Source organism: Ciconia boyciana, chromosome 5 (assembly GCF_034638445.1).
Source record: "Ciconia boyciana chromosome 5, ASM3463844v1, whole genome shotgun sequence".
NCBI lineage: Eukaryota > Metazoa > Chordata > Aves > Ciconiiformes > Ciconiidae > Ciconia > Ciconia boyciana.
In genome coordinates, this window is record NC_132938.1 from 56734379 (window position 1) to 56751836 (window position 17458).

Here is a 17458-nt window from a genome sequence, read left to right on the forward strand (position 1 = left end):
AAATGAATTAAATACTTTTGGGAAGGAAATTAAGCTATCGGGTGAAAAGCTCTTTAGCACTGAGATGAGTTATTCTTATATCTCTGAACAGGCAGATGAATCAGCCCTAATTTCATAATTCTGTATGTGTTGCTTTTCCCTAGTGGTGAAAATGGGCCAACTTATGCCAGAAATCCTGTTGTCTGTTTCCAGTGGGAACACAGACACTTTGCAGTGGGATGTACTTGGTTGAAATAGAGGTGTGTCAAAAAATCAGAATACAAATATACTTTTAACTTCTCATTGACTACCTGTATGTGATTCTATATGATTCCTGGCCACTTCCAAACTTTGCTTCTAAAGGCTTCAAAGCCTACTGAATTCAATAAAGAGAGCCTCTGACTAGACTTGGTGTCAAATGCTTAGTTCATAAAGCTTTGAACATGTAATTTTCCTCCAAAAACTGGAGTGAGTTTTTTCTGCATCTAGCATCTAATGGACTGTACTTAATCTTCTGGCTTTCCAGTCTGGGTGTAATAGCTCTAGCTTAATAATACTACCTCTACGCAAAGGTAGATGCACTCCTTGGAAGCTAGATGCTTCCAAAGTAAAGATGCACTCCTTTCAACCTAAACACTAAAAAAGTTTAAATCTTTTAAACCTTATCCTTTGGAGACCGTTTCATGACTCCAGTCATTGACATGACTTCAGGAGGTCAATCTCGCAGCATGAGGCATAGATAAGAGAAACCTTTCTCTGTATGGTTTTACCTTGATGCTTTATTTTAACTGTGTAGCTAGCACATCAGGGTACAGCTGATAAATTGCTGTACTTGAGAGTTCTCAATATGAACTCAAAGTGAACAAATAATGAAGAACTCATGATTGATTTTATTGGATAACCAATGAATTGGATGGTTTGATGTGTCACAAAGTGTACAGCTGTGATTAAAACCTTAGGAGTGTAAAACTGAATATAAAATCTAATAGGAAAAATGTACATGATTGTAATCAAAGAAAAACGCAATGTGATGCTTGCCTATATTAACAATGGTTTAGATCAAGACATCACCAGATGCATGTTTGCTTACATAATTTTTCAAGAGCCACTCCCCTCCCCAGAATGGCTGTTTAGCAATTTTTTAGTATGATGAATGCAGTACTTGCGAGAGGTCGGTGTCTGGGCTGGCAAAGTCAAGATAGATGGCAATGGTGCAAAAGGTCAACTCTGATACCATGTTACTTTCAATGCATCTATTACAAATGTCTGAATAATCCTCTCAGCTAGCACTTCTTTGGTTCACTCTCCAGTGCATAGTTTCAGATTGCCTGATTTAAGGCAATCTTATGACTGTCTTAATTTTATACACAGAATCTCCACCAGAAATGCAATTTCATCATTCTAAGTTATAAGAACAAAAGTATGTACATGATATTACTGTAGGTCTCACTGTGTGTTTCTTATCAGGTACATACATGATCATATTTATAGGTTTTTTCTTGCAAACCCTAAGGCTGTTTACTTGTCTTTCAGTTTCTGTTTATTCAAATTAAGTTGGAGATTTGAGCACTTGATGACAGGCCATATATGTAGTTCCTTGTTTAATATGATCTTTTCTGAATGACTGGTCTGTGATACCCAGTCTGTTATATCAATATAACCAGGTCTCATAAACATGTGTGATTACCTGTCTCTGTACTAACATAGGTATATGCAAGCATGCCTATAAATAAGATGTGCTTAGGGTAAAAGCATCTACTGTTATTTCCCTGGGGTAGACTCAATTAGAATATTTTCAGTATTCCTATTTCTTTTAAATACTAATAAAAAAAGCAAGATGTCCTGATAAACTTACTATGTTACCATAATATCTAACAGAACAACTTTACCTGCTTAGGGTAGGTATATCACTGGATATAATGATTTCTGATAAGGGAAGCTTTTCAAAAGATGCCATAGATCACAAATATGCATTCTGGAAATTTGAATCTCTTGCCATCTAAGCAAGGAGAATTGTTTGAGCAGCACATCAGACTTTGTGAAGTTCCGTGCAATATGAAAACCTAGAGCTATAGCCCTGCAAGCACTTTAACATGTATGTAAAGTTCTTCCTCTATGGGATCTCACTTGTTGGACTACATGCAGGAAGGAAATTATCTGCCTAATCTCTGCCTAAATAGAGGCAATGATGACACTATCTCTTTACTTGTTCTTTGACCTCCTCTTAAGTTTGTCAGTATTATCAAAATAAATTCATTTATAAAAGGCAGCAATTGGAAATGGTAAAAATGGAAATTTGTGCTGATTGTTTTTACAAACCATGGTTTCCAGTTATAGCCATTGGAATGTATTTTGCCATGCATAAGATGAGTTTCAGTTACTTGCTTTTGATTAAGTATCCTATTATAATAGTTATTGTAGTAACCAAAAAGTAAATCAGGAGTCTCTACCAGGAAAAATATTGTTGGAACTACTGTATATGTAAAAGCTTGTCAGAAATAAAGTGCATGCTTCAGACCTGAACTGTGACTCTTTTTGTTTTAATTGCTTTTTTGTTGTTGTTGTATGATATGTTTTATGTAGTTCTAAAGAAGATAAAAGTATCTGAACGTTGTCAAAATATATTTAGGGTTATGCATTGATATTACCTACTAGCAGTGTAGAAGAATTGAGATAAAGACTTTTATTCAGCTTATCAAGGGGAAGGATGTTTTAGTAATAAGTGATATTTAAAAAGATTATTCTGCAGTCTCTGAAGGGGAAAATTGGAGCCCAATCACATGAGAAAGCTAAGCGCAGACTGAATAGAAGCCACTGGAAAAACAGTGTGTTCAACAACAGCATTAACTGAAAGACAGACCCAAGGCATGTCTGGGATTTTTAGTGGTGGTGTCCTCCATCCCTTGTGGAAGCATGTCACTAAAGCTGGAGGTACTGTCCTGGATATCGTACATTCTGTACCAAACTGATTTCAGGGTACCTTGTATGTATATTATTCCTTTATATTCTGGTAATAGAATCCAGTCAAAATGTACAAACAAATCCAACTCATATTTCAAAACTTTTCTTGAGCTTGGGAAGCTCTGATTCTGCTCTTGAATCCTCAGGTTTGGGAATTCTTGGTGCATTGATGCCTGTCCAAGAGATGGCAATTTACCTGAGGAAAACCTGTTTCTTTTTCCACTATTAATGAATTTTCCTTTTTTTACAAGTTATCTGTTACTATTTCTCTGATTAAACTCAAACATTGAGGCTTATGAAAAGTCCTGAATTTACACTTTTTGTGGAGAATATTGCTTTTTGTCACCTAACACTGCTAGCAACGTAGCAAGTCCTATCCTGATTTCTGTAATTCTTTCTTTCAAGCTGAAGCATCTATCCCAAAAGAAGAAATAGAGTCTGGTTTTTCAGCTGCTAGCAAAACGATAGGAGAAAAGATAGACTGGGGGAGAAGAAACATATGGGGCTTTAAGTATTTCTCTAGTTTAATTGATATTGATGCTGTAGAAGTCATTTTAAGTGTCTATTTACTTTTTTTTTTTTGCAATTTAATGTCCTCTATCAATAATTTGGGAAATAAAAGAAGGAAGTCTTACAAGATCTGCAGAAATATCACTGTAGGCTGTTCTGTTTGCTTACTGCAATTTTATGAAAATTCCCGCAGGCTAAGACAGTGCTACAATACAGTAATATTAGATTTTATGCTCTGTTTTATAGCTGAGGTGTTCCAGAATGCTCTGCAAAGAGTAGAGAAGGGATTATGACAGGACAAAACATACAGAACAGCAATTCCTCCCTCTTAACCTTGTGTATGTCAACTAAAACTTTAATAAAAGCAAGCACTGGCCTTAAAGTTAGTTGAAAGTTGAAGAAGTCACCTTAATGCACTTAAAAATATGCCACTTGGGCACTTTCTCTTTAACCTTTCCTTCCTGCTTATGATCACCAGCTACCTAGTTCTTAGGGTAGGTGCCAAACAGCGGCAGCTTTTCTCTGTTAACATTCTTCATTAAAGGACTGCTACTGAGTAAAAGCTGTTCACTTCTAGTTACCCTAATAACTACTACTTTTGTTCAGTTCTATATATTTAGCTGAAATGTATCAGTTGTTCCAGTTTCACAGCTGATAAAAGTTCCAGCAATTTTCCCCCATTCAGTGTGACAAACTTGCAAGTTCAAGAATGGTATTTTCCTGCCTGAAGCATGTGTGCTTTCAAATAATTACAGCCTCTTCCTACTGTGTATAATACAAAACTTCAGTTAAAGCAGTTAAACACAGTATGGTGGAAATTTCTTTACAGTAGAACATCTAATTTGTGTTAAGAGCTCACTGAATTTTGTGAATTGGCAATTAAGTGAACAATTATAATTTAAAAAAAACCAAACACAAATAGATCTTGCAGTGGGTTATTCTTACTTGGTTATTTTGGCAATGGTACCCTTAGTTGTCATTGACTTTTGTTGGAGAACCTGGAGGAAAGAGATAACTTCTTCACCTTTGTTAGGTGACTTGGGAGGGATTTAAACAGTTACTGGTGCCTCTTTTCAGAATGAGGGCAAAAAGAAAGACCAGTCAGCTTCAGTCATCTCTTTTGAGGTCATTAATGTTACTATATTTTTTTTAATTAATTAAATGTCTATTTAGGGGAGGAATTTCTGAGAAGTCAAGTGTGACAACCTTGTTTTCCCCTCACTGTGTGGGTGGCAAAGCTGTTGGCTTATACAGGGCAGTGAATGACTACTGGTACCACAGCTGCATACAGAAGCGGGCATTGAAGTGTTAACAAGTTTGCCAAATGAACAGCAGCCATCTCAACTGTTGGTATAGCATTTACCAAGAGAGCGATCATACCAGGGTGGCCTCAAGTAGTTCAATAGTTCAGTTTTCTATCAGCAAGACTTGGAAAGCTTGGCCCTTGAAGATTGCATCCTACTTTGGTAAGTGCAGGGGGCTGCCAGTTGTGTTGCCTGAAAAGGCTTTGCAAATCAGAGTGTTAAAAGCTGTCTTAAATTGGTGGAGCTCGGTATGGTCACCTGATAGTCCTCACAATAACTTTTTGCCTTGTGTCACAACTTGATGGCACCAGGCTTCTGTTTCATGGGCAGAAGAAATTAAATCTGTCCATTTGAACCACTTATGGTCTACTGGGCAACTGATCCTGCGCAACACTGAAACAAGATGTGGAGGTCCTCCCTTTCTGAGAGTAAGGCTGGTGGTGCCGTAGCAACTGAAGATGACATGAGGTTAGTGCCTGCAGATTGAGGGCTTGCTTATTTTCTATATTATCAGTATACCACCATGTATCGATACCTGGAAGAGATGTAGTTATGAGGCGTTTAGTGGGTGGAGGGGCAAGGTAACAAGTCAGGGGACTCCTAATCCCAGCTGGTGATCTACATAACTAAAGGAAAAACAGTGCACATCTGTCTCTCTTGAACCTAAAGACACTCTTATGGTCCAAAAGTGTTGTGATAATTAAATGAAATGGAATCTCAAAGCTCAGGACCCGTAGACAAAGCCACCTTTCCCCACAAGTTTCTGGTGTTTGTGTGGCTCCCTCCCTCCACACCACGAGGTATATATGAACCATCTGTGGGAATATCTGGTACGGTTTGATGTCTGAAACTGTTCGTGGCTGACTGGAATGCAGAAACAGCAGTCATTGTGGCTGTAAGCTTTATCCTTCTACAGTGTTCGTTGCTGAATCTCTAACTCTGCAACAGCAACTGGATCAATCTCATGCCTACCATTAATTTCTTGAGGGGAAGGGAAAAGAAGTCTGAACAGAGCTTTCTCCGCTTCTAATCCCAGCCTTGTTAGTACCCAGCCCAGGCTGGCGATGGAATATTATCATGCCCAAAAGAAAGCAGCTGAAGTCCAAAGTAAGGTACTGGGAATAGTATGATGTGGTTCAGTGATGTTTGGATTCCTTAAATGAAGAGCCTCCCCAGGTGGTATCTTGAGTTAGAAGCCTGTATTTCTTGTCAACAGAGAAGAATTTTTAGTTGTTCATTTGGGAGTAGGGATACCTGGCTGAGGAGAGCATGATGGTGACTTTTGTTAGCCAGGATTGTCAGCTTAGGGTGGTAGGACTTTTGTGACAGGAGTTAGCTATTTTCAGACAGCTCTTTGCTTTTAATGCATCTGTACAATAGGAAGCCCCAGAAGCCATGTGTGTGCTCATCTGATGTGCGTTTTTTCTAGAAAGTGTCCATGTAACCACCCTGCTGTATGAGGCCTGTGTAGTTCAGATTTCTTTGCACAAGAAAATAGGTCTTTGGATTCTGCTCATTTTGAGCAGAGTATAAGCACCAAGAAGTTCAGTAATGTCTGACGAGAAGGACTTGAAACTTTTGAATGTGGCTGTATGTTGTGTTTTACGATCATGTTCACTACCTAACAGTGATACTACATATCATGTTGCATGGCCTGGCAAAAATCCAGTTTTGTCAATACTGTATTTTGCCAAGTCTTTGCTGGGAAGAAGAGTGCCTTCATACAGTTATGTTACTGAAAAGGAACTGTGTTTAATTTCATGGAAGGCTCATGGCTAAAAAAATCTGGTCACAGAAAGCGCAAACTACATAATTAGTGATACAAAATATTTCAGGCAGCCAACTGTACTCTGTATTACTTGTAATAACAGTATACCAATAATGGTATAAATGTGATTATTTTTTTCCCCCAGAGCATTCAATTCCTGTTAAAATTGCCATTATGCCGTCATTTTTTGTACTACTAAAAGACTTTCAATTCAAGGGTCAGTTATTTATTTATCGATAATAAAGCCATATTTATTATAGAATGGATTTCACCATAGTATTTAAATTTATCTGTAACAATAGATGTTGCAGAGAGAGCTCTTGAATGAAATTAGGAGATAGGTTACAATAATTTTGTAATCCCAATGCAACTTATGTTATTTGTCCTCTCTGGACTTGGGGTCTTCTGATGGCACTCTTGCCTGTTGCACCTGTTTTAAACATGGGGTGGAAATTCATACTGTGACAGTCATTTGAATAACTCTGTGAACAGAACTTTCCCTTTTGTGCTCATTTTTGAAGTGTATGCCCTGAAAAGATAGAAAAGATGGAATTATTTATAATGACTGTCAGTAGATTTATGTCTCGAGCAAGATTTGTATCCTGGAATTAACACTTCAATAATTAAGTTCAGTCTTTAGATTTAACACACTCCCAAGAAAATAATGTAATCCTTGTAGCTTCTTTGTTCAGAGATGTAATAGTGATGCTTGTTTAAAATTAGCCTTTTTGGAAATGGCCTTTCAATCTAAGATCTCATTGGATCTTGTACAAAAAGAAAATCCCTCTGCTACGGAATAAAAACAGTCCTGCTTGTATCTGCATATATGTATGGAATTTTGTTGCATTGTTGCACAAAGTTGCTGACTGATGGATTGGTATGTAGCAATGGCACTGTCCTCAATGGCTGCTTCAGCTATAGTCATGACTAGAACCAACATTTTGAGGCTGTGTGATTTTATAATAAAGCTCATGTAGCCCAAAGAGTTGTGAAGTTGTACAGGTCAGATTTATCTGAATACTCATTCTCAAAATAAGAAACAAATGAAACTATTTCTATCTCCTATTCTTGGTGAAAGAGCTTTAATATTGTTTATGTGGTGTTAAAAACATTTGTTTCATTTATGTCTTTTTTAAGTATTATGTAAAAGATATCACTACCAGTGCTGCTGTTAAAGTTTTCATACCTGAATACATCCTTTTTTCTGCTTACTGCAAGGGGTAATATAAGAAAAAGTTTGGTTTAGGAAATTGATTTATTGATTTTTACCATCCTCCATGGCTGGCTGAGCTATTTCATTTGTTAATGATGCAGTCTCCTGTAATGTTCAAAGTATGTAAGTGTAGTAGTCCTGCTTGAATATCAAACCTAGCTAGGGAGGAGTTGAGTGGTGACCAGAAAAAACAGCTCAACTGCAAAGGAGCTGAAGGGATTTTGGAGTTAGTTCTGGGACACCTGTGTTTTGTGTTACTTTGAAAACTCAGATACAAGCCTAGAACAGGCTTAGGAATACCACTGACTCTCTTTTTCTTTATATTGATGAAGAAATCATAGCATCCAGTCCACTGGTAATATAGACTTGATTCCCTTTTCGGATTTGTAACCAATAGTTTCAGGTTCCATTAACATGAATGGAAATTCTTTTAGAGCATGTTATTAATACTTTGTTGAGGCTCTTTTTACTGACTATATTTGACCTTCTAGAGTCTGCTAACAGGATGCAGACTATTGATTAGCGTTCATGTGATTTGCTCGTCTTTAAAATTACTGCTCAACACCCACTTCATTGCTGGACATCTCAAAAAAAAAAAAGACAAAAGACAGAAGCTTTAAGAAAAGCAATTTGTCAATGATTTGCAGATGTTTTTTGAAATATTAGCTGAGGCTTGGACACTTTTTTTTCTTTGTTTAAGAGAATCCTGTGTAATGTGTAAAAGTACACAGCTTTGATGCTGTAGTCCCAGCCTTAAAATTACTTGCATACGTTTTTACTGCTCATGTGACAGCTCCTTAAGTTGGTATATATTTGCCTCGGTCTGTGGGGGGGTTAGTTTGTCCCTGCAGTTAGCAAAGTATAGAAGAAACAAGAAGTCAAATGGCTATACTCTGGGGTAACATTTATAGTTCTTCGAATTACAGAATTAAGTCCAGTTTGTGGAACTTCAGTTAAAATGTTGAGCAATATGGAGTAAAGAAGTTGTGTGGCACCTACTTCTCTCAAAAACTTTAGCTGCTACACAGTTTTAAGATTGCCTATTGTAACTCAAAGGATTTTAAAGCACACTGCAAATACAAAGGAATATAAGCTAAAACACGTACCCTTGTCAATAGAAGCTCAGCCTGCCAAGGCTTCTAAAAAAAGTGACTTGACTTACAGAGGTGCTGTGTATTTACAGTTTCTTGTTTGGGTTTTTGGTTGCCTGGTGGAAGTAAAAGTCAGGCAACATTCAATTTGTTTAAAAATCAATTTAGGGTTGTTAATGTGACTTTTGACTAAACCGTGGCCCACTCAAATACCTTGTGTCAAAACAATATTGGAGTGGGATAGTGGTGGAATATTCTTTGTCCAAAATGCAGTGAAGAATTGTCCTAACAATTTTTCTGGTCGATCAGTACTTAGCTATGCCTATTCCAAGAACTGTTCTTGTTCCTTGAATCCTTATATCTAATGGTGGGGTGAGGTTTTACTCTCTCCTGTATTAACACTCTGCAAGAGCAAAAAGGGGGCAGGAGGAGGGGAGGTACACAAATTCACCACTGCTGAGCCAAATTTTAATAGAAGAATGTAAAAATGAGAAGGTTTGTTAAAGACAGGCAGCTAACAGAATTCCAAAAGGAGTCATAACTACTACTAAGTCTTTCTTCTGGCACATGAAGGGCTGAAAATGTGCTGGCTAGCCTGTAGGACAACTGATGACTGGGATGTAAAAGAGAACTCAAGAAAGCTAGAAGAAACTGTGTAGATTCCCAAGCTGTAGTCCTGGTTGGGGAGACATGTGGAAAGAGACTGTCTGGAGTTGAAGGAATCATGAAGTTGTAGCAAAAATGGGCAGGTTGAGCACAAAGAAATTACCAGGACTGACTGGTATTCATTAAAAGCTCTGAGGAAATTTAAAAGTAAAATAGCTGGATTTCTAACAGCAGTGTGCAATTTTACAGTTCTGTAGTACTAGAAGGTGTAAGTGTGATGCCAAACCCCAGTTTCTCTGGGGACCTTGAGAACTAGAAGCAGGTTAATGTGTTGTCTCTACCAGACAAATTAGTAGAAATTGTAATACAATAAATTTTCTGTAATGTGAAGTCTTGCTTTTTAGATTTCTTGTAGTTTTTTGTAAGAGTCAGCAAACCTGATCAATTACTTTGATTGGGCATGGATGAATTACTGGCCAAAACCAGGAGGCAGACAGTTGGAAAAAACTTAGGCTAGTGATACAAAGTATTCAGGGTAGTAAGGAGGAGGGCTAATTGGGAAGAAAAGTGGCGGAAAGGCCTTGTGAGATTTAGTAATTATGCGGTAAAATGTCAGATGCTATCCATTGTAGGTGAAAACAAAGTGACGCAAGTGGAAAAAGCAGCCCTATGTTGTCATACAAAATGAGAGGCTTTGAGCAGGCTATTAGCACTGAGGAATAAGACCACGCAGTTCCATGGTAACATCAACGTGTTGCTAGGCAGCAGATCAAAAAGCAAATGAAATACTAGGGATTATTAGAAAAGGAATAGAGAACAAAACAGGACGTAATTATGACAACGCATACATTACATGGTTCACCCACAAGTTGAGTATCATGTGCAGCTCTTCTCCTATTGTCTCAAAATAGTTACATTAAAGCTGGAAAAAGTTCAGAAAAGAGCAGTGGGGGTGATGGAGTCGATTCTCCATAAGGCGCGATTAAGTAGACTGGAGCTCTTCAAGAAAGAAATTCTGGGAATTAGTAAATCTCTAGAAGTGCCGAGAGGGCAGCCAGGGACAGAGAATAAGATGAATTAGGGACTATCAATTGAACCTAGGGGGAGCCAGGTTCCAAACAAACTAGGGGAAGCACTTCACGCAGTGGGTAGTAAAGACACTGCCAAAAGACCCTGAGGGTGCAAGAAGCTGATGGTGCCTGAGGCAGGCTGGATGCATACTTGGAAAAGAGATACGCTGCATGCTGATACATAGACAAATCACTACACAACAAACCACAAGTGATTAGAAAGTAGAGTATGAAGACAGAGGGAAGTAGTGTTTATGCTTGATCTCTTTTGTTGTTGTTGTAACTTGTGGCCACTCTGAAGAGTTAGAATACAGGACTATGCTGAAATGATAAACTGACTTCAGTTTAGCTTTGTCCCAGTTCTCCAAGGTGAAAAATAAAGTATGTGATAGAAATTAATATCATGCTATTTCAGATAAATCCTAAAAACCGTTATTCAATACGTTCATCTTTAAATTCTCTGATTTTTCATTACAGGGGCAAGAAAATTTTTGCAAGTCTCTGGTAGTCATGTGGATTTTCAGAATTGTTTTTAATATGAAAACATAGCACCATAAACTTATAAAAATGTCCCATGCAGATGTCTCAAATTAAAAATATTCCTAAAGCATTAAATAATATACACCTAAGCAAAAGTATGCCTTGGCTGTAGAATTTTCTTCCCCTTGCAAGGAAACTTATTTCTCAATAGAACTAAAGTGCTTTAAAATCCCTCTGTCAGAAAAAAATTAGATTTCTCAGTTACACTAAAGGCTCCTTTATTAAAATATGTATGTGAATTGTAAAACTGTTGGTTGGAGGAGTTGTTCTTTGGATGCCAGTTCTGTATTGGCAGTTTGATAACTGATTTCGTAGCACTAATTCAAAAGACTTTTGTAAAAGGTGGTGGAAGGTGTTCTATAAAAGCACAACTGTTCCTTATGAAAACCTTGTTTCTATATACAGATAGCCATTTGGAAGAATTTCCTACTCTCCTTCATTGTGCAGCCAGATTTGGATTAAAGAACCTTGCGACATTTCTGCTCAATTGTCCTGAGGCCACACGGGCTTGCAAAATAACCAACAAATATGGAGATGATCCATCAAGTATCGCCGAGAAGCACGGGCACAGGGAACTAAGAAAATTAATCCAAGAATTGTCAGTAAGTCCATATGCTTTTTCATGTCATCTATAGCCAGGGGACTATGATGATGTACAACTGAGATCCCATAGTATCTCCTCTTGTAAAGCCTAGTATGTTGCAGTCCTTCTGTCTGAAAATATTATTATACTCCTGCTGTTTCAGAAAGAGGGGTCAAAATGGGGTACAGCCGCTTTCTTTGTGCACTGTCATAATGGAGATCAGAGTTTTTGCACTGCTTGAATTTTAGGCATGTAATGGAAGGAGAACAGTGAATCAACCAGAAGTACCTCATGCGGCCCAGCTAGATTGGTCCTTTCAGTGTCCAAACAATGGTTATATTGTAAGTAGTCTAGCCCAACTGTCTAGAGTAGGAGATAAAGACTTCTTTAAAAGTCAGTTTAAACGTGACTCTGAACTCTGTTAGCATTGCCACTCTTCAGCATTCAACAAAGAGTGGTTGCCCTGCCTTGACTGTCCACTCCACTGTGAAGGAAGGCTGAATTTTACCACTCTTTGTTACATGGAGTAAATCTTTCTTCAGCTGGATATGCAGGCGGCATTTTGGGCAATAGTTGCCTTTCCACATGAAAGATAATAATAGAATAAAGGTCTGTGCATAGTTCTAGCAAACTGGCAAACTATTGCCAATAAAAATCTAACAGAAATGGCAGTATAAAAAGCAATATACTGTAGTAACATTTGAGAGCTTCAACCTATTTTAAGTCCTTATTGTGCTAACTATAATATGAGCAGAGATGATAATTCTTGCCCCAGAGAATTATCTTTAAAGCCTAGAGAACAAATCAGGTAAATCATATATTGAAAGAAAGACAGGATGTGAACGTTAACATGAGTAAGCCTATGTTGTGAAGATCTGGCGCAGCTTTGCTGATGGTGTGATTTTTTTTTATTTTTTTTTGTGTGTCAGACTCCATGCTCACAGACAAATGGTAACAACAGACATGTAAGAGGAGAAAATACAAGTAGTGAAAAAGCCAGAAGTTTCACTTTTCTGTTAAGCAGTCATCTTGATGTAACCATGAATAGACATAAGACCAAAGATGGCATTTGAAGAAATGTAAAATAATAGCTGTGTAGATTATGAAGGGGAGAATGTTTTGCATGACTAAGGAGGAAAATGCAAGAAACCTAAGGGTAGTTTAAGGTAGAAAGAGATATCATAAAAAATGGAAACACTGTCTGACTGAGGTTAGTTATTAAAATTCTGGAGCAAGGACATAGGGACTGGTCAAGTTTTTTCTTTGATACAGTTGGCATCTAATGTAAAGGCAAAGGAGAAAACTGGATAAGTTTACTGTGATCAGTATTGAACCATAAAGATGGCTTTCACAGTGTTTTATGAGCAGATTTTTTTGTTTTGTTTTTCAGTGAGTTCAAGGGAAAGAAAATTGCAGACCCTAGAGCCTGAAAGTAAGGCATTTTGGCAGTGGTCAAGATGCTGAATGAGAATATGCTATTTAACTTTCTGTTGTTGTTGAACAGCTATTGATACAGGCTGTAAAAACACTGAGGGTGGGAGAATATCTGCAAAGTAAGTATTTCTCCTTTTCCAATACTGTTAAAGAAAGCTCATACCTAATTGAGGATGTGGTCTGGTGTCTTTTCTGAAGTGGCAGGGAATATTTCCTTGCATTTACTGGACAATGAGTCTGATCAGATCTCAAAAGCACTGCAGAGCTTGTTCTATTGACGGAGTGCAAAGGAGTGTTGTACTACAGAGGTGATGCTTTTACCTCAGTTTTTGATACTGTAGTTGAGAATCAAATTTAACTGAAGAAAATGTGATCCTCCTTACCATCCAGTATAAAGCTCTCCACAAAACCAGGCTGTCTTCCTGGATCAACATGTTAGGAATTTCACATTTAACAATTTCTAATTGCCGTAATTGTCTCACAGTCATCCTAGCACTGGTCAGAGAGCTCCTGCCAGTACCAGTCTGATGTGTAAGGTCAGGTCCCTCAGCTCTTGCAGTTTACCAGTTTGCTTTTGAAGAGAATGGAACTGTGTTCCCCAACATCCCTACCTGTGGATCTGGCTAGATGCCATCTTTGTATGGTCATGTACCACCATCCCCGGTGGTACATGCTATGTGTAAAGGATTGATAAGACTAGGCAGAATGTGAATAAGGTGATATTTACCTCTCAGTGAGGTACCTAGATTTCTTTTCTAAGATGGTCATATGAATCAAAGAGTTGAGCATGGAAACATAGTTTCCATGGTTAATTTATCATGTTTAATGATAGTGGTTAATTCCACAGGACATGTATTTTTTTATGCTAGTGTTGTAGAAACTCACCCCCCTGCACTTCATAGAATCATAGAATGCTTTGGATTGGAAGGGACCTTTACAGGCCATCTCGTCCAACCCCCCTGCAAGAGCAGGGACATCTTTAACTAGACCAGGTTGCTCAGAGCCCTGTCCAACCTGACCTTGAATGTCTCCAGGGATGGGGCCTCCACTACCTCTCTGGGCAACCTGTTCCAGTGCTTCACCACCCTCATTGTAAAAAATTTCTTTCTTAAATCCAGTCTAAATCTGCCCTCCCTTAGTTTAAAACCATTGCTCCTTGTCCTGTCACAACAGGCCTTGCTTAGAAGTCTGTCCCTGTCTTTCCTATAGGCCCCCTTTAAGTACTGGAAGGCTGCTACAAGGTCTCCCCGCAGCCTTCTCTTCTCCAGGCTGAACAACCCCAACTCTCTCAGCCTGTCCTGTAGGAGAGGTGCTCCATGTCCTTTTTGTGCTGAAAGCTCCAGAGCTGGAAGCAGTACTCCAGGGGAGGTCTCACCAGAGCAGAGTAGAGGGCAGAATCACCTCCCTCGACCTGCTGGCCACACTTCTTTTGATGCAGCCCAGGGTATGGTTGGTTTTCTGGACTGTGAGCACACATTGCTGGCTCATGTCCAGCTTTTCGTCCATCAGTACCCCCAAGTCCTTCTCTGCAGGGCTGTTCTCAATCCCTTCATCCCCCAGCCTGTAGTGATACTGGGGGTTGCCCTGACCCAGGTGCAGGACCTTACACTTGGCCTTGTTGAACTTCATGAGGTTCACATAGACCCACTTCTCCAGCTTGTCCAGGTCCCTCTGGATGACATCCTGTCCTTCTGGCGTGTCAACTGCACCACTCAGCTTGATGTCATCTGCAGACTTGCTGAGGGTGCACTCGATCTTGCTGTCAATGTCATTGATGAAAATATTGAACAGCACTGGTCCCAGTACGGACCTCTGAGGGACACCACTTGTCACTGATCTCCATCTGGACATTGAGCCCTTGACTGCTACCCTCTGCATGTGACTATGCAACCAATTCCTCATCCACCACACAGTCTACCCATCAAATCTGTATCTCTCCAATTTAGAGAGAAGGATGTTGTGGGGGACCATGTCAAAGGCTTTACAGAAGTCCAGATAGATGACATCCATTGCTTTTCCCTTTTCCACTGATGTGGTAACTCCATTGTAGAAAGCCACTAGGTTGGTCAGGCAGGACTTGCTCTTGGTAAAGCCATGTTGGCTGTCTCGAATCACCTTCCTGTCTTCCATGTGCTCTAGCATAGCTTCTAGGAGGATCTGACACTTCAGACGTATCTTTATTGTGCACCCCACACGGGACTGGAGGCTTCAGAAAATGGATAATTTTCTTTTTATCCTTAAAAATGCACTCATATTCAACCTCATGCTATAGTTTGGGGCCTCTGTAAAAGGAGACATAAGCACACATGGTACAGGCAGACTACAACTGCTATGCATTGAGAGAGTATGTTGCACTTCTGTAGTCTTTTTACATTTTGGTAGACTTTGTCGTGATGGAAGGCAGTATTTGTAAGGGTGATATATTTCACTCTAAAAAGCATGCAAAGTACATGCATACCTCTGATTAGCTTTCTTTTTTAGTAGGATTATTAATAGTCCTAATAAAGTCTTAGTATAAAATTATCAATCTAAAACATGGATTTATAATGGTAACTCTGACTTTGAACAGTGTAATTTTTCACTAAAATGATTCCTTCATCGTACATATCTGGTATAGTTTGCATGTAAACAGTTAACAATAGTTGTTCTCTGCTCATTATGACTGCTCTCCCAAGTGTGAATACTTACACCAGCACTGAAGTAAAAAGAACTCTACTACCATCGTAAGCATCTGTAAGCATGCGTAGTCGGGTTAGGACATGCAGTGGTACTACCCATTTTCAGTTGATTCAAGTGGTGTGGCTTACTAATCTGACACAAGTAAAAATTGGAGAATGCTTCAAGTCTGCCAAATGTGTAATATGGTATTTTAGAAATGTTGGCTTCAACCGCTGGAAGAAAAATGGCTTATTTGTGTGCCCTGTAATAGTGCACTTAAGAACAAAAACACTTACTGCACTTCTGTAATTGGTGGGAATGTGGAAAAGAAATATTTGCATGGCTCTGAGCCAAGCAGAATGTAGTTTAACCATGTTCCAGGAACTTCCCATTACAGCTGGAGTATTGAAATTGCTCAACATTACAATAGAAGTACTTTTGTACTTGGCATACCTCTCACTGTTTTAAAATTGTTACCTGTGTTTTGCCATTCCTTTAAGGAATAGCCGCAAAATATACACAGTAGTTCATCACTTCTATCTTAAAGAGCAATAGGGTTCCAGAAAAAACATACGCTCAATTTGTCCAAAATCCTGGAAAGTGTCTTTCATTTGCCCTTGTGCTAGGGAATCCTTAGGGGAGTAAGAATTCTCCGAGGTGGTGAGAGAGAGAGAGAGAGCGAGCAGCGAAAGAAGTGGCAACACCACAGCTGCTATTTCTGCCTTCAAGCCCAGGGCTTTGCTGTGCAGCCTCTTTGGTGGCCGGTGAGCAGATCTGTGCTCAGGGCTTTTTGGTGATGCAGCTTTGCTGGTTATGCCCTTCGGCTCCCACGTCCAGCAGGCTTACTGGAAAGGTGCTCAGGGCTCTGTTGGCTAAAGCGAGCTGTAGGAGCTGGCTAACTTGCACACTGGATCATCTGTATGGCACAAGTTCCCTGTCCTTGTTTAAAGGGAAAACCTCTTTTCTGGAACTGGGCACTGATAGTGTTGATATGGGGAGTGTTATAGCCACAGAAGGCAGATCTGGAGTGCCTGGTGGGCACACTGGGAGCTCATCTCCTGATTTGTGTCAAAACAAAGCACAAGGGAAAGATCACGTAATGTGTGGCATGCTTCTGTTGATACAGCTGCATGAGTGAGGGGGAGAGTCATTTTCCCCCTTTAGTACCAGTGTTATATGCAGGGTCATGAAATGCTAAAACATCACACCCTTTAAGAACTTGTCTAAATGTGTGCTTCCACAATCCTGCATTTCAGACGCTCCTTGAAAATGTCTCCTTTGTGCTGAGGGAACACTGCAAGACTTGATCCGTTTGTGTTAAAGGTACTAAATTGATGGAGCTGTCCCTAAAAGAGTCTTTAATGGGAATTACGATAAAGCTGAGTTTCAAATGTGCCAGCAGTTTATTAGGCAAATTGTATTTTTCTTGCATTTTAGCACAAAGCCACCTAAATGGACATTCATTTCCAATTTCTACGTGTTTCATTATAGTTTAGATGAAGTAATTCCCTCTTCTATAGCATAAAAGAGCGGTATCACTTAAAATTCTGCGATAACACCCTGAATTGTTGCTTTGTCTTGTGATTTTATTCCTCTATAGAACCAAGTACTTGAATATTTTCCATAATTGCTTTTAGGTTGAATTGCTTGAATCAAGTGTGCGACTTTAAAACTAGTAAGAGACATTCAGTAGGAATTCTGGCAGGAATCATTGTCTCAGAGCATCTGAACAGGGGAAACG

The 17458-nt window shown here is 39.1% G+C and overlaps 1 protein-coding gene across 3 annotated transcripts in view; it reads left to right on the forward strand.

The window, feature by feature from the left end:
* BANK1 (B cell scaffold protein with ankyrin repeats 1) overlaps window positions 1-17458 on the forward strand; it is a 161612-nt gene that overhangs the window by 61704 nt on the left and 82450 nt on the right. For all 3 annotated transcript variants that reach the window (XM_072862618.1, XM_072862619.1, XM_072862620.1), the window contains one exon: window positions 11448-11644. In XM_072862618.1, coding sequence (XP_072718719.1) covers window positions 11448-11644 — 197 coding nt within the window. The remainder of the gene's footprint in view (window positions 1-11447; window positions 11645-17458) is intronic.